Consider the following 23,075-nt stretch of genomic DNA (forward strand, 5'->3'; position numbering starts at 1 on the left):
AATATCTAAAAAGAATCGTACATAAGCCACAGATCGATTGACAACTAAATATATTATGATCTTCTTTCACAAATTCTGTCACAAGATGAATCAAACACCTATAATTAATTTACAGAACTAGCATTTTCAATTAGTTGTAGTTAACAAATTGTTCATAGTTAATCAGTCGTCAAGAAAAGGAAATTCACAATAAAAATGTTTCAGTATGATTTATGTCTTTTTTCCTGCTTCTTAGTATAGGTTAGCTATGTTTAAAGTATGAGGTGGTTGTCACGATATATATCGTTTCTATTTTTTTTTGGCCTGCCATAAGTGACAATAGCTGAAGACTGATAACATAGTTAAATTTAGCAAATATGATGAGCATAATTCAACTGAGCAAATATGGCTAAGATGCGCTGGTACATCTAAGGCATTAAGGGGGCATTAATCACATATACGGTCAGAGCATATCGCATGGTGTATGTAAGGCATAAATCACATATACGGCCTGGAAAAATACAGGGTATATGTAAGGCATTAATCACATATACGACCTGGGCAAAGACAGGGTATACGTAAGGCATTAATCACATATACGGCCTGGGCAAACACAGGTTATATGTAAGGCATAAATCACATATACGACCTTGGAAAATACAGGGTATATGTAAGGCATTAATCACATATACGGCCTGGGCAAAGACAGGGTATACGTAAGGCATTAATCACATATACAGCCTGGGCAAACACAGGTTATATGTAAGGCATAAATCACATATACGACCTTGGAAAATACAGGGTATATGTAAGGCATTAATCACATATACGGCCTGGGCAAAGACAGGGTATATGTAAGGCATTAATCACATATACGGCCTGGGCAAACACAGGCTATATGTAAGGCATTAATCACATATACGGCCTGGGAAAATACAGGGTAAATGTAAGGCATAAATCACATATACGGCCTGGGGAAACACAGGGTATATGTAAGGCATAAATCACATATACGGCCTGGGGAAACACAGGGTATACGTAAGGCATAAAACACATATACGGGCTGGGGAAACACAGGGTATACGTAAGGCATAAAACACATATACGGGCTGGGCAAATACGTGCACATATCAAATGAGCATTCACATTTACTACCGGGTAAATGTATGGATGATATGATATCTGCTATATATTTGCCGTTTGGGATTTTACTGGGCCATACGGACTTTACCATCTGTGCCCATGGGATAAATGTGTAAGTACATATCATATACAGTCATTGGGCAAATATTGTCTACTATTAGTCAAATATGATATTTGCCCATATATTTGTCTATATGTTTGCCTACATGACAAATCCATTTTTTCGTCGAGTGTAATTGGTTGGTTCTCTTGGAAATCCTTCATGATTAGACACAGTTGAGTTGAACGAATTGAAATGTTTTTACTAAATGCTTTTATTCTCCTCCAAAGCCGTATCTAAGACCACTAGTACTATATTCCTAAACGATGTCGAGGAACGATGCTTTCTGTCACTGAAGTTCTTGTTTTATTACACATGATCTTTCGTACATGTTGACCAGGTAACAGGCGAAACTTGTGCTGATTGGTCCAATCTTTCCCTTGAAAGGAAATAAAGAAGTGTGATTGGTTGATTCATTGGTCATAAATAATTTTCCGCCACTAGATCAACACAATTAAACTTCTAGCTTTGTGAAAATGTTTGTTATTGTTTCTTCTACTAAATATCGAAACTGGCAATTTCTTTTTGTTGAGATAACTTTTTTATTTTTAAGTTTCGAGTGTATTAATTTTTCATATATAAAATAATAGTAAACACAGCTAGGTTTCACTTCAGAAGGTAAATAAATAAAAAATGTCTTGTTGCTTCCAAAATGACCTATTCAATAAATTTTTTTTCGAGTTTACTTATTTTCATAACGTGAATACAAAACAAGTCGATCACTTAATTAGTTTAGCCTTTTTTTATATAAAATTATCTTAAATATTAATCATGCCACAAAGGTGGTTACTGGATATTTCTACTATTAGCATTAATCTATTCTGCATTATTGGTAAGACAGAAGATGATGCTATGGAATCAGAACAAGCATAAAATTAAAGTTTGTCAATAATTTATACACATACAATGGGATAAACCTCTAAATTCCTTTTTATATTTTTAAAATATTTCAAAAAAAATTTCAGTTAGTACAAAGAGGACTCATGCTCACACTCTTATCACTCATTAGGAGCATTTCAGATTTAGGTCTAGGACTAGTTAAAGCTTTATTTTATTTTATTTATTTTTGTTTGTTTTGTTTTGAAAGTAAACCTTTTTTAAAAAAAGAAAGTCTCCTTTTTTAGCCTCTCGTAAACTGTAATACTCCATGCAATCAAAACTGATTAATGCATTGTGAAAGGTGACTGTAACTCTTTTTTCTATTTATTCCAAATGATATCATCATTCTGACAAATATAATAAATGAAACACAATTATATCTCACGTCTGTAGTTAACCAATGATCTATTCCAAAAGAGCTTAATATATAGTCAATATATGAGTTGTTTCAAGAAATAAAATCTGGAACTGAAAAGAAATAACATTGACTTAGAGTCACACAAAATGTATACTTCCATTTTAAAGTTTTAAATTTTTTAAGTTTTAAATTTTAAATTTGACTAGGATATAACCACACTCCCAAGAAACATCTAATCTACTGATCTTATGTACCAAAACAATGGAATTTTAAGATTAATACATAAGGTATACTTATGAAGCATTGTAAAGAATAAATATCTAGCTGCTAACATGAATATATATAATTGGTTTTTTGCAAGTGAACATTTTCATGAAAAACCTCAGAACTGCCCAACTGAGTTCAGGAATTTTTCTATATATATTTTTTCTATTTTCTATATGGTCTTCTCAACAGTATACCTTTTAAACTATATATATATACATTTGTAAATGCATGGTAGATGGAAAATCTATCTTCTTTGGCTCTTTACTTTTGTAAAATAAACACTGAGGACAATTCACATGTCAAGGCCTCTGCAGTCAAAATAGTGAAGGCCTTTACACATAATGACTTAACACAAAAATTTCAGAAAGACTTTTCTATTTTCAATGCTGCAAAGTGCTTATATAGAGAAATGCATTACTATGCCAATAGCAGGTTTGGGATACAACTGAAAAAACCTTGAAAAGCTAGAAATTGAGAAAAAAGTCATTTTTGACATTGTTTAACATTGTTTGACATTGTTTTGGTTTTGGTATTCACCTGTATAAAGATTTTTAAAGAAAACAATGTGATATATAGCTCCCTACCACCACTTCCAAAGATAGCCGCGCGCGTAGGATTGGAATACAGCCGATGATCGAGTACAAGAGAGTGGTCATGAACGCAATCATTACCGTTATGGGAATGGGGAATTAATCTCGAGAGTGTGATACAAGAGGGTCAAGAAATGAGTGCATTTGGTATCATGCTCTTACCGACGATTCTCTTTAGCCCTTGTTTATTTGGTTTTTCATCGCTATTGTCCTCTTTTATCACATTCGCGTGAATTCCAATGTGCTGTACGAGCCAGTCAATGAATGTTAACTAAATTTTTTAAAAATTCAATGAGTAGATTTGAATTTACAAGCATGTTAATTAGCATGTTACGCTTGGGCCATTTCCCATGATAAAACGTCTGAAACCCCGCGGTAAAATGATTTTTGAGTGCAACCGACATTTCCCAAGGTAAATTCACCGTGGTGAATCACCATAGATACGTCAAAAAGAACAAAAAAGCCGCTCATGGCATTTAACCAGCTAAATAAGCTAGGTTTTTCTGTGTCACAAGGTAAAACAACCAATCACAGGGCGTTGTCAGGATAATCCAGGAAATCACATGCTGTGCTGGTCCAACGAGCTGACAAATATACTCAAACGTCTCTCGAGATACTCTGAAGTTTTCCTTCCTCCAGTTATTAAGGCATCTGCTGTTTAGGATTTCTTGAAACCAATTCTGTGGTCTGGGAAGAACCCAAACGCTTCTAGGTGCTCTAACAAGTAGTTGTCTACGACGAAGTTGTCGGAGGTAAATGAAACCTACTAACATGCCAAGAAAATTGAGCATTTCAGTCTCGCCTTCGTCTTGACCTCCTTCTGAAGTACTGCAGCACTATAGGTAGGTATGATCCAGTTCGGTGGCATAACAGCATCAGAAACGAAAACTTAACTGCTAAATCTCGAGAGATATCCATGAACAGCGATATATCACGGCAAAACATTCCATTTGCGCGCTAAATGTCGAGGTCAACAGGTTAACAATTCACCTCGGAAAAATTGATCTGTGTGTAACCGCTGTCAACGAGGTAAGTTAAAACTCCACGGAAATTCGACCAAGACAAATTTACCATGGGAAACCAAATCAAAGAAGTGTAACCACGGCTAATAGTCCAAAAATACAGTTCAGAGCCAAGTTAAGTGGACCTAATATTTTGAAAGGTCAAATGGTACGATTTCTATACAATTTTTACCTAGTATTCCAAAGTGATTTACCAACTTCTTTTGATTAAGAACAAAAACTTCATCAAAAATTTCATATTTTCCTTGAAACGTCTAAAAAAATTCTGAATATTGGATTGTTTGCTGTCGCGTATTTGCGATTTGAAGTTGGAAGGTAGCGCGCGGATAAAACCCCATGGAGCCACCTTAATCAATCATGGTAAATTTATTTGTTTAAGATATAATGGTGCTGTTTTTTGGAACTCTATTACTGATCGATATAAACAACTCAGTGTTATACCTTTTTCAAAAATAACTTAAGACAGATCTCACTTCTAAGTATAGTCTAGGATAGTAAACAACTCACCAAGACACCAGAAGTTTCAACAAAATCGGTGAACGTCCCCCATACATGTAGCACCCCCTGCCTGGTTTTAAGTGGACACACTCTTAAGAATATCTATTCCCATTCAATTGGCAGCGTTTTTACCTTAGAACAATTAGTAAAAAGACTCAGCTATGAATTGATGTTGGCACGTGTTAGTGCTTCAGCAATTTTAACATTAAAATTTAAGAACGTTAGTTTAATTTGGTGGCTTTAGGGAAATTATTTAAACTGCAGAGTTATTACATCAAACTTTACTCTCGGTATCCTTGTAACGTTTCAATGGCTGGTATTCTTTATCTAATACACTCTTCTGTAGTTCTTGGTATGCTTTTGGACTTTCTGAAGCCAGAATACCTTTGTTACCAAAGTCCCTGTGCTTGCGATCGAGAGGCTCATACAGGGGTGTCGCGTTAGGTGCCTCCCTTTGAAGCTCTTGGTAATGCTGTGGTAATAAAGGTACTTCACTTTGTGCGCCGTCAGAAGGGCCACGGGCAGGTTTCACATTTGCTGCTATTGCAGCTGTTCCTTCATCTATATTTTCATCCATCGTTTCATAAAGGTCTTCTTCAGTCTTTAGCATTGGAGCTGTTGGTGCTGTTATGACATGTGAGCTGTCCTCCATTGGATGGGCAATCTAAACATTATTACAATTCATTTGTTATTTTATAGAGGCAAGTGAATATATATTTTTGGAATCTGAATTGAGAAAATCGTTATAAAATATTGAGAATGTTACAAAATACATACAAAAAAAATCAGTTAATACAATATTTGGATGTTATATGACTTTAGCCACGTATCTGACTGGCAACTTTCATTTGGTCCAGGTTTGATCACAAAATGTCAACCATATTTAAGGAAAAGCAGATTACCTCATAAGCTTCGAGATTCTTGTCTTGCACGCTTGACAACTTTCTAAAGTAACAATATGAATGCAAACAAGGAAACAATTGATGCGTAAAAACGAACGAAAATAATAAACAAACAAACGAATTTAGTAATTAAATAAACAAACAAATACCTTCTTCCTGTTCCTTTTTCTATAATACAAGAAAAGAAAGAAAATTCGCGTTCATCAATTTTTTTTAAATGAATAAAATTACTTTTAGGTTAAAGAATTTGCTGACTAACTAGTATTTAATCGTGAAGTGCTCGTATGCCTTTACACAATATTTTTAGAATTGATTCTTTAGTACATAATTTTCATCGCCAAAGCAGCCATCCACCTCATAGACGCGGTTGAATTTTGGAACACGAGTTTTGCCGCGGCTGTGTTTAAGCTGAACTGACTGGACTGAACTGTTATAATCGAGAAACGTCGCCGAAGGGGAGGTGGGTGGGGTCAATAGCGAACCTGAGCAAATGAGGTCGAAACATTGGATTTTCTCGCTTAAATAGGCAACTGCCGACCCGGGGGTATTCATAATGCTTCTCACCTAGGAATCTCACCCAGAAAGTCATGATAACATTCTGCGCGTACTCGTTTCATGGCTGCTTTAGGGGTGAAAATAAATAGTGGATACAGTAGTTGATTGTGAAAATATTTCGTCATTTGAATGTCGGGTCTTTGAGATACGAAGGTTTATATTCCCAATATGTTAATGACTATGACGTAACATATAAGGGATCATTTAATATACAACACTGCACTCGTTCTGGAATACAGTTTTTCAAAAACATCACCCTTATACTCGTGACTCACGTAAAGGCTCTCAAAAATTTGTTCTCAAAAAATGTCCAGCGTTCAATATCAAAATTTTCCACAAAATGACTCAAATCCCTTATGTTACGTCATAGTCATTAACATATTGGAAATATAAACCTTCTATTCGTATCTCAAAGACCCGACATTCAAATGACAAATTATTTTACAATCAACTATTCACTTTTTAAAGAATCAATTCTGAAAATATTGTGTAAAGGCTTATAAGCACTTAAATCTTCAAATATAGATATATTAAGCAGAAACAATGCAACTGTGTATAGTACAAAAGTTTAGTCCTCGCGGTGCACAGGCGGCATAAATATGTTGTCCTACAAACGACCACACACATTTCTGCACCCCAACCCTCCATACAAAGTATGTTTTCAGGGTTTGTCCCCCATCACTTACGCAATATTGCCTGCGCTAGTAAAAATTTAATCGCCGGAGGCAAAACCAATAGATGCCTGAATTTCTAAATGATCTCAAAAAGAGGAAAAAGGCTGCATATTTCAGCTCTAAGGGAGAAGCAATCTTCTCTTAGTTTTTTATTACCTTTCTTGGACGACTTTCTGCGGCATACAAGTAATAAGGCTATGACCAGGCCTGCAATAACAAGGCCTGCAACTACTACAACACCAGCAAGTATTCCATTAATTGCGTCGCCAGCTGGTGGACGGGGGAAAGATGCTATAGACAGTAAACACAAGACACATCAGACGGACAAATAAACAACAATATAAACAAAACAAAAACAAAGACAAACAACTATGTTATAGAAAACTCAACCACTGTTTGTATAGGACATAAATCAGTAATCATCATCAACACCACTCACACCAACACCACTACACACCAATAGAAATGACTGTGAAAAGCTCACGGCACGAACGCGGTCGAGACGCGGCAAGACACACCCCGGATAAATCGCATTGCGATATGTATTCTCCATCCAATCAGATAATCGAAACACGACATGAACACTGCGCGGACACGGTGACGCCAAAGTCACGGCACTGCCAGACCAATCATATCTCGCGCGAGAAAGAAATCAGCCAATCGAAATTCTAGAAAACATGAGCTTTTCGCAAAATTGTTCTAATAATTCTTTTGGTTAATAAGCCATTTTTTTTACGCGACGAAAGGACAGTATTTAAGGATAACATGCCTTTTTTGGTTTTTCCATAAACTCCCGTATATTTCCACAGACTTCTGCTGACGGCTGAATTAATCTTCATCACGACATACACCTTGAACAGGAAGTTTCCTTCTGACGGAAGCCCAGATACTGTTGCCCATGTAGTTTTAAAACCATCTTTCGCAGGATAATACACAATATTATCTCCACATTCCTCAGCACAGTTGTTACCCCATTCATACTTACACCAAAAACAGTCAATGGAATAGGTGAAAGATGTGTTAATGTTCTTAATGGCAGCCCAGGTTATTAGAACGGCATTTGAATTCAATGTCGTAGCATTGACAAATGACGGACCGTTTGGCAAAGCTGTTTTAAAGAAGAAAAACGTTTTCAAGTTGTTTTGGAGGGAAAGAAATCTTAAAATTGACTTGAAAAACATAAAACTGCACCTTTTCCCCCAATCCACCACACCGCGGTGAAGCAGAATGGACAAGGATCATTGTCATAGTCATTCCGAAACTGTCATGCTCTCCGTAACTGTGGTATTTTAATACATAATGCATACCTATATTTACCTATTTACTATGAAATACCTTCACATGGGAAAGAAATTGGAGAGTTCTTCAACTTGTAAAACCCATCTTGACAAACACAACTCTTATGATTTGTATCAGGTGCAGAATTCTCTGGACAGGACTGGCACTGTGTGTTGCTCATTTCATTTTTATATTTCCCAGAAACACATCCTAAAAATAATAGTTGCAAAGCGGAAAAATAAGATCAGTTCATCAATAAAAATATAATGATTTCAATTATTAATCATCAAAACTAAAATTATGCAATTGATAAATTCGTTAAGTGTGTTGTTCTCTTCCTTGCCACAAGGATTTCTTCTCCGAGTTCTTCAGTTTTTCTTCTCTCCATTAAGATTGTATGTGAGCTGAGAGTTGTACACTCATTATTTGAAAGTAGCAGTAAACTTTGTTTGATGTGTCATTCTCTCCCTTGCCATGAACGATTTTCTCCCTGTTCTCTGTTTATTCTCCCTCCATAAAAATCAACATGTACGTAAGTTGAGTGTCGAACGCATGAGTATTAAATGTAGTGGTAGTGTGAAGCACATGATCTATTCAAAAATTGTTTGTGGTCACAATTTTCTCCATAAAAATATAACATTTTTATTAATTAAGAATTTCTTAAGGAAAAATAATTTTGACAATCATCATAGAAGGGAGTACGCCTATATATATATGTGGTAAATTTCAAGTTTGCAAATACGCCTGGCAAATTATTTCAAAGGTGATGACTTAATGAAGGAGAGATTGGACTCCAGGTATCTGATAAAAAAGGGTTAAAAGTTTTAAAGGTCCGATTTAAAACGATTTTTTTAAATTCCTGAGTATGTATATTGATAATTTTTTAAATTTAATCAACCTTCACTAAGATTTTCCATGCTATTAATTCTTGTTTACTTTATTGAAGAAAAATTATAGGCACACTTTATTTACTAGCGAATCAAATACTAGTAATAATTTAATATTAATTAATCATATGTAAACAATGTCATTCTTACTTTTACAATGTGGTTCTGGATTTTCAGAGTATTCGTATACTGGCTGACACAAACATCCCACACTATCATTCATCTTCCAATTGCCATCGCTCATGCAAGCAGCCATCAGAACAGAAGTGTTCCTTGAATGTTTATCTGTACACTTTCCTTCAACTTGGTTAACTTTTGAATTGTTTAATGGCGATGCAGTTTTTACAAAAGTCACAAGATTTGTTCCGTTTTCTGGGCAGTAATTGAATGAAACAAGAAGACCTAGCAGACTCAAGCAGGCTCCTTCATCGTAAAGCGCAAGGTATAATCCTTTACTTTTTGTCTTTAAAGAAACTTTTAACATATTATAATCCTTAGCTCCTGTTTGTCGATCGGGTACATTTGTTGGCAAGGCCTGAGCAAGCAAGTCAAATGGTGTTTCCAAAGGGTTTGGTTTTGGTGCAGTGTTTGATGTTTGATACCCGTATAGTTTAAAATACTCTTTGCAGTACTTTTGGCCCGATCGGCATTTGCGCATTGTATAATTAACGACAATGTCAATCAATATAGCATCTTTGAGATCAATGAAGTTAGTTCGTAACCAGTTTTTTGGTTCTCCGACGTTCGTGGAGCTGTCACATACCGAGTATAGGTTTTTTTCGTAAGCAAACCACTGCAACAAAATGACCAGAAAAAAAAAAAAAAACTTAATTACTGTATTACAAGGAAAATAAGGAGAAAAAAACCTGGACAATACTCTGTTAGGCGTAATGTTTTCCCATTTCAGACCTTGTGTCCTTCCCCTAAGAAGAAGATTTATTGTTTGAGTCTCATTCATATCTTGTAATCTAGTTTTTACTAGTCTGTTAACTAGTATCTACTCTACCCTTCGGCAGATCCTGGTGAGTATGATAGAGTCTTATTTTAATTTTTTTATCAACCAGGTGATTTTACCCAAACAAAGTAGCTAATCTTTGATTAGAGTGAAGGCATTTAACCAGTAAAATAAGAATTATTAGCCAACGTGTAATAGTCAAATAGACACAAAAGAAAACAATGGCATTTTAATTAAAAGTCTACCAAAGTGTGTTAGTCTAATATCTATTTCGCGGGTTTAATTAGCCTCCTCCGCAGGCATCTCTGTAGCTTTCTCTAGTTTCTTTAGCTATTAACGAGCCGGAGCCTGTGAAGCCAAGAAACAGCTCTCTAGAAAGATATAATATGTGAGAGTTTATAGGGTTTAATGACTTTACTCTAAGATAACCTCAACATGAGAAGATAAGCCATAATTCATGTTAGTAATCTGTTATTGAAATACAAATGATTTTAGTGGATCTTTATTATTTGATACGATTTCTAATAATTCTTACCGTTAGAGATATCCTCACGTGTGAAGATATCATGTGATATCTTCAAATTCAAAGATATCACTTTGCAGTAATAGAGAAAAATAGATATAATTTCATTGAATATCATATATTGAAATGAAAAAATAGTCAAGGGAGTGACAGGAGAGAATCAGAATTGATGTAGCAGACACTCATTCCTAACGAGCCATAACCAGGGTTTAAAACTACGGTCAGACATCGGAAAACGTCCGGCCAGAACTGGGACCTTTGCATTCTTGCTTTGCCGGTCATTTTTACCAGTAACGCTAAGTCAGAAATGAGGTATGACTAAGCTAAAACTAATTTGGCCCGTGATCATGACCAGCGACCGGATCGACCGTTATTTTAAGTCCTGGCCATAACTTGTGAGTAAAGTTTGTCAGGCCTCTTCAATTTTACGCCCTCTGCAAAATCCAACAAGGTAAATTCAAATTCAACCTGTGAGTTAGAAGTGCCTTCTAAGTTGGTGGACATATAACGCACACTTAGAAAAGGCAACATAATGTCAATCAGAATTTAGACGTGTTAATTTTTGGAAAACATTGTAAAAAAAATCGCAGACCATAATAATGAACATTGGATATCTTCCATCCAATTCACGAGGAGAATCACCAATGTCCTCTTGTAAAGAGCTCGATCCATTAATGAATTTCCTTTAATTGTTATCTCTCCTGTTCTTCAATGAATTCTTTAACTTCTCAATAATATCATTTATCTTGATTTTGAAATCTCGAAGTTTATCTCGACCCAGCTGTTCAACTACTTGAGACTCCTTTTCTAGTATTCTTGCTCAGCTCATCGAGCAGACATCTGAACTCCACCATATATACACGTACTTTCAAGAACGTTGTCATACGAAAATAGAACATTAGTGATTAAGTGAGATAGGAATTATATTAAAAAACAAAAGAAGATCACTGAAGCTGAACGTTTTTCTTTGTCTTTTAATGTATTCCTTTCTCACTAAATTACTAATGTTCTAATATTGTATGACAACGTTCTTGCAAGTAGGTGTACACTTGATTGCAGAAAGGTTGTAATATACATTTATACATATATCTGATAAGATGCAAGATATCAAATGAGATGCAAAACTTAAAAAGTAACTTATTTGGTCTTACTTATCTTCTATTTTATCAGAGACAGACGTATTGCACAAACTCAAGTTAAAAATATATTTTCCACAAAATGCTGTGGCTAAGCAATCGTATTTACGCATGTTTTAAATTCTGCATCTCATTTGATATCTTCTTGCATCTCATTAGATATTTGTATAGATATATATATATTTGTTTGAGAAGAAAAAGTCAAGGCAACATTTTTCCCGACAAGCCTGTTTCGTGAATTGCTTCACTCTTCAGGGGATTTAATGATAAAAATATTCGTTACTATCATTTATATAGAAAAAGTATACATAATTAATTAGTAAATAAAAATGATAGTAAATATAAATGATAGTAACGAATATTCTTATCATTAAATCCCCTGAAGAGTGAAGCAATTCACGAAACAGGCTTGTCGGGAAAAATGTTGCCTTGACTTTTTCTTCTCAAACAAATATTCTGCTCTACTTCTATCGATGTATTGAGCACTATTTTACGGAAAATTGATTCACAGATTTAATTGTTGTTGATTGACGGCAGCGTCGAAAAATCAATCAAATTTCAGCGTGTAAGAACCATAGAGCCGTGGTTAGTCTATTACCTGTGGCATTGAAAACCGCAGTTAGCATGAAATCATTTTTAACTTACGCCTCCTCCTGTAGATTGAGAGCCTATTTTCTTACTGACTGTAAACCAGCCATTTTCTGGCCTACTTAGGAGGAATTCTGTGAAATCAAAGAAAAATATACTTCAAGATTGCTATAAGTTTATTACAAGAAGAGGTTAAATTGGGTTTCAATCGTCTCTCTCTCTCAAGAGAATAGAGTTCTTGAATCGAGAAACAAATTTGTTCTTTTTGCCAATGTTTATAATTTGTCAATAAAATTTATGAAATGGATTATTTCCATGAAATGAAAATATACATATTTAAAAAACGAGTCAATAACTCTATTCACGAATTTTCCATCATTAAAATTTATAACGGCATTTACCCAGTAGCACTGATGGGCTAATTTAAGTTGTAAGACGCAGGACATGCTGTACAGCAATCCTTTTCGAATATGACGCGCATTTCTGAACGATGACGTCAAAAGAGGATAGATCCTGGAATGTCCCCGGATGTTGAGATACAGGTGCATAGGAGTAGTATAGGCCGCACCGCACGGGCCGGATTTTGGACTGGGAAGGGGACGGGGAAGGACGGGGAAGGACGGTGAAGGATGGGGAAGGACGGGGAGGGACGGGGAAGGACGGGGACATTAATAATTCATCAAATATTAGCATAAAAGAACAGGGAGAGTATTGTTTCGGGTTACCATGACGACCAATTGACGTCATGAGTTTATTGTTAGGCAAGCGTTTTCGACAAGCAGAAGGACGAGCAGGACGAGCACATTAATTATTCATCACATATTAGCATAAAATGACGAGCAGGTATTGTTTTAGGTTGCCATGACGACCAATTGACGTCATGAGTTTATTGTTAGGCAAGAGTTTTGGACGAGTAGGACGAGTACATTAATTATTCATCATTAAAAAGACGAGCACACCATTTGTTTATTAAACCATTACCATAAAATGACGAGCAGGTATTGTTTCGGGTTGCCATTACTTCATAAGACTATTGTCAGACAAGTTTGGACAGGTCAGGGGATACTAACAGACCGCTCAGTAGCGGATAGAGTGATGTCAATCCAACTGATGGGTTGAGCAAATCCTTGATAACATCCTTCCATAATTCTTCATAAAAACAAACACCAAAGTTGAGGAATCGTCCAAGCCTACATATCATTTTATGAATTATAATTTAGTGACTATTGTGTCGAAGACAATACAATGAATGACTCATAAAGAAGAAATAATAAATGCTGCTAATTGTAAAACATCTTTATTTATAAACTAATATAAAAATACAATGCTCATTCTTCATCGCTACTTAAATGAAAAGTTTCTTGCTCGTTACTTCTGGGTGATTGGTGATGTATAGTGTTACAACCATGGCAGCGTGTAAGCACGCTTTTGAGCGTTTTCCTATTGACTGCAAATGCAAATTTGGATGTTCACAAATGTTACAGTGTCTTGACCTAGGAAAATTTACTAGCTTTTCGTGCCAAAGACATCGTGGACATTTCACTATTCTGTTCACTTTGACATCATTGTTTCCACAGTAAACACAGGGATCTTCTGTCTTACTTTCCTCATTTTCTTCTTCTTCCACCTCTCCCTGGTCTTGTTCAGAGTCATTAGTCTCAGAATTTCGGTCCTCCTCCTCCTCGCTACTTGATTCTTCACTATCAGATTCATCGGATTGCTCTTTATTATCCTCAAGTTCTTCTTTTTCCATTAAATCGCTTAAGACTTTTTTGTTTCGAATCCATTTCTTATTAATCCCCAATTCTGCCAATCCTTCCAGGAACGAATTGAGGGCTCTAGGTTTGAGAACATCAAGATTTTAGGGCAACAATACATAATCTAAGAGGTCTGTAATACTGGTGACAGGTATGCGCCGCTGGTTTCGTAAAAGCTCACCGCCTGGTGTCCAGAACACAATATTTTTTGAAGCCATGCTATGAAAAAGATCCTTGGCATCTGACGCTGAAACACCATCCGAAAGATTTTGCAAAATATTCTGAATAATCGGTTCTTCTTCACTTTCTTCTTCATCATTGGACTCTTCATTGTCTTCTTCGTCTTCTTGTTCCCGCCATTCCAATTTTCTTTTCATGTTGATGTATCCCCAACTGCTTCTTAAATCAAATGACTGCCCGCGCCTACATCACTATCCATTTATAGAATCAAAAGTCCCGCTGTAAAAACTGGAGTCAGTAAATCCGAAATGAATCCACCCCCCTCTTGTACAAGAATTTGTTTCTTTTTCTTATAGGGTACATCAGGATTTTCTTATAGGGTACATCAGGATTGTGAAGATCATAGATTGACTTTTGGTAAGGTCGCAGATGATTGCGTTCTTCTTTTGACATAGGGAAGTATTTGTGCAAATTATTATGAATTAACTTGAATAATTGCATGAACTTGTTCGGATGTGGCAGTGCAAGAGTCGAAGATAACCAAGATTGTTCTTTACCACACGAGACAAGATGAATGAATGATGCCGGAATGGTGGTCCCTAAGTAATTATACTACAACTCGTACTTGAGGAGTAGAGGAGGAGGAGGAGATGAGAAGGAGGAGAGGAGGCGGAGGAGGAGGAATATTAGTGAGGAAAGAACTTGTTTCATGGCATTTAGCTATAAGTCACCGTCGAGGTAACATGGATATGGAATGTTCAGTGTGTCAAACACAGTTTTCTAGAAAAGATAATCTAAAGAGACACATGAATAGAAAACACAAGGATCGGACCTTTCCACAAGCTGGAATCACAAGGCCAGAAAAATCATGTATCCCTTTTTACTTGGAGCATCCATTTACTTGTATGGTAGGAGGAACTACAGGATGTGGAAAACCCTTTTGGGTACAGCATTTGTTGGAGCATGCGCAAGTGATGATCAACCCTCCACCTCAGCGTACCGTATACTATTATTCCCAGTGGCAACCGGCTTATCTAGAAATGTTAAGAACCGTGCCTGGCATTGAATTTATCAGAGGTATTCCGCAGGAACTGGATCAAGATCACTTTTTTGATGTAAATGTACGAAATCTTATAGTGATCGATGACCAGATGACCGAAACTTGGAATGATAAGCGAGTTTTAAACTTGTTCACTGAAGGATCGCATCATCGCAACCTGAGTGTCATCTACACGGTACAGAATATCTTTTTTTTATCAAGGAAAAGTTATTCGAGGCATTAGTTTGAATTGTCATTATTTGGATATATTCAAGAATCCAAGAGATAAACTTCAAATTCTCAGTCTAGCCAAGCAAATGTATCCTGGAAAAACTGAATATTTTCTGCAAAAATATGAACAAGCCGTGAGTAGACCTTTTGGATATCTCTTCATTGACTTGAAGACAACCACCCCAGACGACTGCAGACTGAGAACCAATGTCTTCCCTGGAGAGAAGAAAGAGCAAAAGAAAAATGTACCTGAGGAATTGCTTCATTACCTTGGTAGACAAAATCTTGTACTACCCCCAGAGATTTCGAGAATTCAAAGCTTGAAAGATCAAATGAATACCCTTCTCAAGGATCCTTATGAAGATAAAAGTCAAAAAGAAAGGCAATACGTTCAACTCCAGAACAATTATCTGCGTTACACTAGGGACAAAATAAATTCAGGTGCAGTGGGATTAGGTAATTCAACATCCCTTAGTAGCTTCGCTGCGGAAATTCAGTCACCATCAGACCAATTATCTATCGAGCCCGCAAGGAGTTCACCGCTACCTGCTGAACCTTCTCACTTCCTTCCTCCACCCGCATTATCACCTATCACTGCCTCTCCTGTGTTACTCTCCACTGAACCACAAATGCCAGAGACTCCTACATCATCTTTCATGGCATCTTCTCCTTTGATACAACCACCTTCTTTGCTACTGACCCCACCTGATTCCCTCCCAAAAAGTAGAAAACGACCACGTATTAAATTACTAAACTACCTCGAAGGTGAACCAACAAAAAGCCTGGAAGAAGTGTGCGTCGGTCAGTACGGGTAAAAAACCGCTGCATTTCCACGCGGGCGCATGACCGGAATAGTTGGCGATGTATTTACGCAATACAACATAAGTATACAGTTACCATTCCCTAAAACGGAATACATGAAAAAAAGCTTTAGTTATGATGGGGCTAAGCTTTGGAATTCACTAACTGAGGACTGTAGAAATCAGAAAAATACTAAATCGTTTTCCCAAAAAATGGACTCGAGCTCCCACCCATAACAAATACATGACCTCTTTATTTCTTTATCAAATACATGAAATCTCTTTATACATATAATTATTACAATTGAAATAATAAGATTTTAAGCATATTATAGATAGTTAGATAAATAGCTTATGCTGTATATATATATATATATATATTTATATTTTGATGTAATTCTATTTTTAGTCCACACGCCCCTTGTGGAAATCAGCTAAAAGTTGTCGGGGCAAGCGTGTTTTAAATAAAGTTGACCTACCTATATTGTGCTTTTACGATTGTACATTTTCAAAAACAAAAAAGTGAATTTATCCTTGAATGTGTTCTCTATTTAAACATCTTGGACGATATGTTTGCATGTGGTTGTACCATTTTATGCATTTCTGTGGATCTTCAAAGGCCCTCACAAGACGCTATCTGACTTCATTTAATATTTGGTTTCTTTGCTGAGACAATGCAATATCCAAAAAAGAGGGATTAAAAAACTCAGAACTGACTTGATATTTATACCTAACGGCGCCTATACCTAAAATTTGTATCAAATCATATTCAGGGCTTGTAAAAAAAATGAAAAGACAGTTAAAATCCTACAATTCCTAGTGGAAAATATACTTATATTGTATTGCGTAAATAAATGTCCAAAACGCTGTATTGAATGTGTGTTGTATTTTATTGTCGGCACCAAAACGCTAATGAAAGTTTGAAAACGTTAATGAACCCATGCAAACATATTCATGATTGTCAAATTCAATGCTAAATTTCTTAATGAACGTTCGATCGCACTCTTGAGACTCCGTTCGCCTTATTGTATGCCTGTTCGCTCTAATGACAATGCTTCTTCGCTTCAATGAATATTCCTTTTCGGTTAATGAACAGCAAAAGGTGTATTGTTTCTTCTTTATGAGTCATTCATTGTATTGTCTTCGACACAATAGTCACTAAATTATAATTCATAAAATGATATGTAGGCTTGGACGATTCCTCAACTTTGGTGTTTGTTTTTATGAAGAATTATGGAAGGATGTTATCAAGGATTTGTTCAACCCATCAGTTGGATTGACATCACTCTATCCGCTACTGAGCTATGATGACGGACAATACAAAACCTTTCAATAGTGCGGTCTGTTAGCATCCCCTGACCTGTCCAAACTTGTCTGACAATAGTCTTATGACGAAATGGCAACCCGAAACAATACCTGCTCGTCATTTTATGGTAATGGTTTGATAAACAATGGATGTGTTCGTCTTTTTAATGATGAATAATTAATGTACACGTCCTACTCGTCCAAAACTCTTGCCTAATAATAAACTCATGACGTCAATTGGTCGTCATGGTAACTCGAAACAATACTCTCCCCGTCGTTTTATGCTAATATTTGATGAATTATTAATGTCCCCGTCCTGCTCGTCCTTTTGCCCCGTCCAAAACGCTTGCCTAACAATAAACTCATGACGTCAATTGGTCGTCATGGTAACCCGAAAAAATAATCTCCCCGTCGTTTTATGCTAATATTTGATGAATAATTCATGTCTCCGTCCTTCCACGTCCGTCCCCGTCCCCTTCCCCGTCAAAAGTCCGGCCCGTGCGGTGCGGCCTATACTACTCATAGGAATTTTTCGAATTCGTAAGGGGCTGTTTATATGGAGGCGAGCCAGCCTAGCCCGTTTTGGCGAGATGAATTTGTGATTTCGTTTATACACCGGCAGCCCAAGCAATGCATCTGTGCTGTCTTATGCTGAAAAACTCGTAAAATTTTCAAATTAGAATATTAAACTTACCTTGATCTCATGTTGTTCTCTATGCACTTATAACTCGAAATTTAATAGATAATCTATACTACTAAATCCACCAAAGTCGTTGCATGACTAGCCTTAGAGTGACCACGGTAAATCCGTGAAACACTAATTACTAAATAGTACAAAATAGTGCTAGTTAAACAATAGAAAACAATGGAATTTGCATGAAATTGTGTTATTTAGTATTACTAAAGTTTCACGGATTTACTGTGGTCACTATGATTTGAACTTTTAGTAAAAAATGCAGGTATGTGCGTCTTGCACATGTCAATTATTCCAATCAAAATATATCCAATAAACTTTTCTTCATATTTTGATACATAATGAGATGCATCGCATTTATCAAAAATTTGAAGTAAAAATTGGGGGTCACCATTCTCGTTTTTACTTTATCTTGAAAAAACATCTCAAAATAGTCGAAAACTGACACATTTTCGAGTGGAGACTGGGGCTAGTCAGATAAAAATCGCAATTTCTCTACTCATAAAAGAGCTAGGAAGAAAGGAAAAAAAAAACCAACGGTTTGGAATATGTTTTTCATTTAGTTTCCGAAAGAAAAATGTCTAAACTTGTTAGTTGCATGCTTCTAGTTGCATGCGCAGAAAAACGCGCAGTGCAAAACAAGGGAGTTTCCTTAATTATTTCATTGGTCACATGAAATATTCAACAACAAATTTTCATTGTATTATTTAAAAGTATGATTTATTGGTTTACTGCAAATTAAAAAACTGGTTTACCACAATTCCTGGTACGTCAAATACCTTATTCTGTCCTATTCAGCATGCAAAATATCTTGGTGTGCACATACAAATGAACACAAAACTAACCTGAGCTCAATTGTTTACAGTCAACGCACTTCACGTATGGAGAACTAAACTTTTTTGAAACAATATGAGCAGAACAATATTTGAATATTCGAAACAATAATCCATATAGAATCCTCGTCCCGTACATTAAGGATGATAATTGGTAAACGTAAGATATGTGAAAATGGTTAATGGATTTTTGTATCCTTTCAGCCTGTGTGATTAAGGACGGTGCCTACTAATTTAGAATGAATTATTTTTTTAAATGACGACGTAGGTTGTTTTTACCTATCAAAGAGTTGTTAAATTCTGGTTAAAAAAGTAGGGGCCACCATGCATTTAAGAGAAATAATAAAAAAAGCTAAAAGATCGTTAAAAAGTGATGACGTCATTATTTTACTAACACTAAAATTATTATTATTTTTTTTTTTGGAAAACATTTTGATAAATTTCCATTTTAAATCGTCTTAAATGACTGACACTATTGACTAGTATACCCCTACTATCATGAGTATGATAGTTCGCTATATTTTTATAAAAATATATCAATTTTTAGCTTCGTGCTCCCTATTTTTCGATCATTGGCATAGAGATTGTGTCCATATTATTTTCAAAACCAATTATTTTTTATACATTTTATTTCACGAGTCTAATTTAGCATTTACTTTATCATTTAAACGAAGAAAAAATAGGGGTATCCAGGCGTTTTTAAGAGATACGAATTTTTAAAGAATATTATTAGGGATAAATCTTATACCGAATGCGTGACAAGCGTTACACAGCATACAAAACGGCGTGACAAACTCTGCTTTCGGCGCGTTTGCACAAGCAAAAGCAGGCACCGTCCTTAAAATACATATATTCTTTTTATCTAAATGTACGTACGTCGCTTCTTAGAACAGGATCAGTCTAAAACCAATCAATTTAGCAAGGGTTACTGGAGACCTTATTGTTTCCTTTTGATACATGCAAATGAGAAGCAAATGAGATGCAAATGAGACTCCAACAAGCACTATATCGACCCTCCCTTATTGATTCTTAAAACAAACAAAAAATCTCATAGCAGGCTCAAGTGGAAAAACAGCTCACCATTAGAAGATTTTTGAAAATAATTTTCCATCTTTTTGGTTAATCACCTGACAATTTCAAAGCGAAGAAGGAAAATATTGTTGAAGTTCTAATGAACTTTTGACTTTATGTATGATTATCAAAACCACAATTCATACCACAGGAAATCATAACAAATCCTTGAAAGTTAGTTTAGCAGGACCAACGATAACATGATAAAGCAATCCTTTTTTAATCTTGGGTTAAAAAATAGGAAGATTACATGAATTCAATTCGATTCATGCTAAAAGAAGCAGTTGATAAATTTGAACATGTTACAAAACTAACACACAGTTTTAGCATGTGGATAAAAACATAACAACAAGATTACTCGAGACCTTCAGGGGTTTATGTTTCGTTTTAGACCAAATATTATGTTTTCCTGAATGATAATGACTCATACGACAGTAATTCAACTGTCGGTTATATTTATTTCTAGAAAGCTTGACGTGAAAGAACTTAGTTTCGTGAGGAAGTTGTACAACAAGCTGTGATTCAAGCAAATGTCATTTCGCTTCTTCAAGTTTGAGGTCCTTTTCCCGTTGTGAAGTATCATACAGTATATAAACAAATGAAATATACTACTTGCATGGTGTAGTTTTCCTTGCATATGAATAACGAGTAGGTAATTTTTCAATATCAAAGCCGCAAATTGCTGATGTTGGTCAAGACTAGTCATGATAAAAAAAACAAGTTGGTTCGAGTCGTTTGGGAAGCCTTCAGTAAAAACAGGGCGTTTGTATTACTTTTAGTTAAATCGGCTGAAACAAGTTGTAACCGACTAAACTGAAACTAAGGTCATGAACAATTCACAAGGCGGAAATACTAATACTAATAACACACTTTACAAAACTCAGTACGGATTCTGCTTGCCCAAGAAGAGTACAATTAAATCCCAAATTGTACTTATATTGCCAAGAAGTCCCAATAAGTTCCTTGCAAAATTTGAGTATATTATAAACAAAAAATCAGTTAATCACACGATCTTCTCGTACCATCGGGAATAGATAAATACTCTTGTTGGTTTGAAAGTTCTCACATTGGACTCTCCTAAAGGCTCGTCCAATGTTGAAAACTTTCAAAACATCACTCGTACCTATATAAATTCCGAATCGTACTCGAGATCGTGCGATTTAGTCCTATATGAGTATAAAAATTGTTGAGCATACCTTTGTCTGATAATGCATATCCACAGAAATGCAGAAGAATTATTAAGCCGATTAGTAGTGGCGATTTAAAGGAGTTATAACTCATTCTTGGATAGACCTGTAGCTGGTGGTGGCTTGACGATTTCTTCCAAAAAACAGAGACCTTTAGCACGACGTTCTTACTAGCCCCGCAAACCTCAAACTGCTTCTGACAACGAAGATGTTTCGGAAAGAGCCGCCATGTTCAGTTTTTCCGTGTTTTCGGGCTTGTTTCAGGGCCTGATTCCTAGCAGTTAGCGGTAAACCTGATGTTAAGAGAAGTACAATTAAATCAGTTTACCTGATGCCAAATAGATTTAAGTTTATTTCTTACTGCAAACGGCAAGCGTGACCACGTTTTTATGGTTTTCCAGTTTACTGAAGATCACCTTTCCTTTGTTTATCTACTACTTGGAGATTTTTGCAATTCCTTTTCACAAATTTTAAAGAATTTCAGTTTCCTGAATGGTCAACTGACGCTTGACACTTTACGTTTGCCGTAATCTAAAACTATCCAAAGGACTCTATTATTGGTCGTCAGAAACTGAAGCCTTTATCCTTGTAATTAACCGGAAATACATCGATCCAGCACGATACCATTTTGAAATATTTTGCATCATCTATTTCTTTGAGGATTTGACGTTACTATTTAACAATTAATCCTTCCTCTCAATGGTATGATATCTATAAAAGCGGTGTATTTGCAGGGTGAGTTTTATCGCGTCAAGACTGTCAAGACTCGGCTGTCTCGAGCTGCGTAGTTAGATTTGCATGCTGAAGAACTACAAAGAAAATTAAAAATGCCGAAATATATGGCTATTGTGCTTTAATAAATAGCATAAGAAGTATTCTGATTGGTTACCTTGTTGTGACTTAATAATGTAAACGTTTGATTTGACTTATGCTGAACGAGTTCGTCCCTCCACATGCGCTTCGAATTCACTCTTGGCTGACACCGCGGCAGAAGACGGCTTTCTTACTCTCAAGCAATTCTTACTGCGTTCAGTTTAGGCCTATAAATACAATAAAATGTTTCGTCAAAAAGCGACAAAGCTTTCAAAAAGGCAAACAACAAAAAGGCTGTGTTAGACAAGCAAGAACATAATTTTTTATAATGTTCCATATTTGTTGATGTTTTTTTTCGAGGTCATAGACCATCTGGCAAAGCAAAATATGTTTTTTTTGTTAATCCTTTGCCCAATCACCTGAATGACTATTATTTAGATGTGGCCTTTTAAAAATCTAAGCTTACTTTCACATTTATTACACTGTACAGTTTTTCAGGTTTAGTGAAAAACATTTGTGTACGTTTGCATGAGTCAAAATGTTGTTCGTCTCAATTACATGTATCATCAATTTTCATCTACCGTTTCTTCATAAAATTAAAGGTTAGACTTACCCCAAGTCGACCTCTCTTGTCTCCCGGTTTTTTGTTTTAGATTCGAGCGGAGCGCGAATCGTGCGAGTGCAGCGAGCGAGCGACGAAGTCGCGAGAGTTCCGTCGCGCGCCAGTAAAGAAAAAACAAAGCGGTCGGCGGACTTTGCGAAAGTCTACATAAAGGTTTTTTCAGTTTCTGGCGTTGGAGCTGTTTGTGCTGTTACGACTTGTGAGGTGTC

General features: G+C 35.9%; 1 protein-coding gene across 8 annotated transcripts; it reads right to left on the reverse strand.

Annotated features, from left to right (window-relative positions):
* Positions 1-33: 33 nt before the first annotated feature.
* On the reverse strand, positions 34-22,471 carry LOC116304213 (ephrin type-A receptor 2). Of its 8 annotated transcripts, none has more exons than XR_016119756.1 (12): positions 21,793-22,246; positions 21,441-21,724; positions 12,392-12,468; positions 9,283-9,925; positions 8,303-8,455; positions 7,737-8,075; positions 7,124-7,258; positions 5,888-5,906; positions 5,739-5,781; positions 5,110-5,500; positions 3,479-3,587; positions 34-1,601 (listed from the first exon to the last, which is right to left on the reverse strand). XR_016119756.1 is itself a non-coding variant. In XM_089029780.1 (11 exons), the coding sequence occupies exons 2-11, from the start codon at positions 21,523-21,525 to the stop codon at positions 1,474-1,476; spliced, it is 1,902 nt and encodes a 633-aa protein (XP_088885906.1). In that variant the 5' UTR covers positions 21,526-21,724; positions 22,321-22,471; the 3' UTR covers positions 34-1,473. The 8 variants fall into 8 exon arrangements, 5 of the variants coding, with proteins under 5 accessions (XP_088885906.1, XP_088885913.1, XP_088885902.1 ...); XR_016119755.1 differs by having other exon boundaries at positions 4,846-5,500; XR_016119754.1 differs by having other exon boundaries at positions 3,479-5,500.
* Positions 22,472-23,075: the final 604 nt, after the last annotated feature.

Source organism: Actinia tenebrosa, unplaced genomic scaffold (genome assembly GCF_029948245.1).
Source record: "Actinia tenebrosa isolate PJP-AT-01 unplaced genomic scaffold, QUT_ActTen_1.0 PGA_scaffold0__85_contigs__length_37466705, whole genome shotgun sequence".
Taxonomy (NCBI): domain Eukaryota; kingdom Metazoa; phylum Cnidaria; class Anthozoa; order Actiniaria; family Actiniidae; genus Actinia; species Actinia tenebrosa.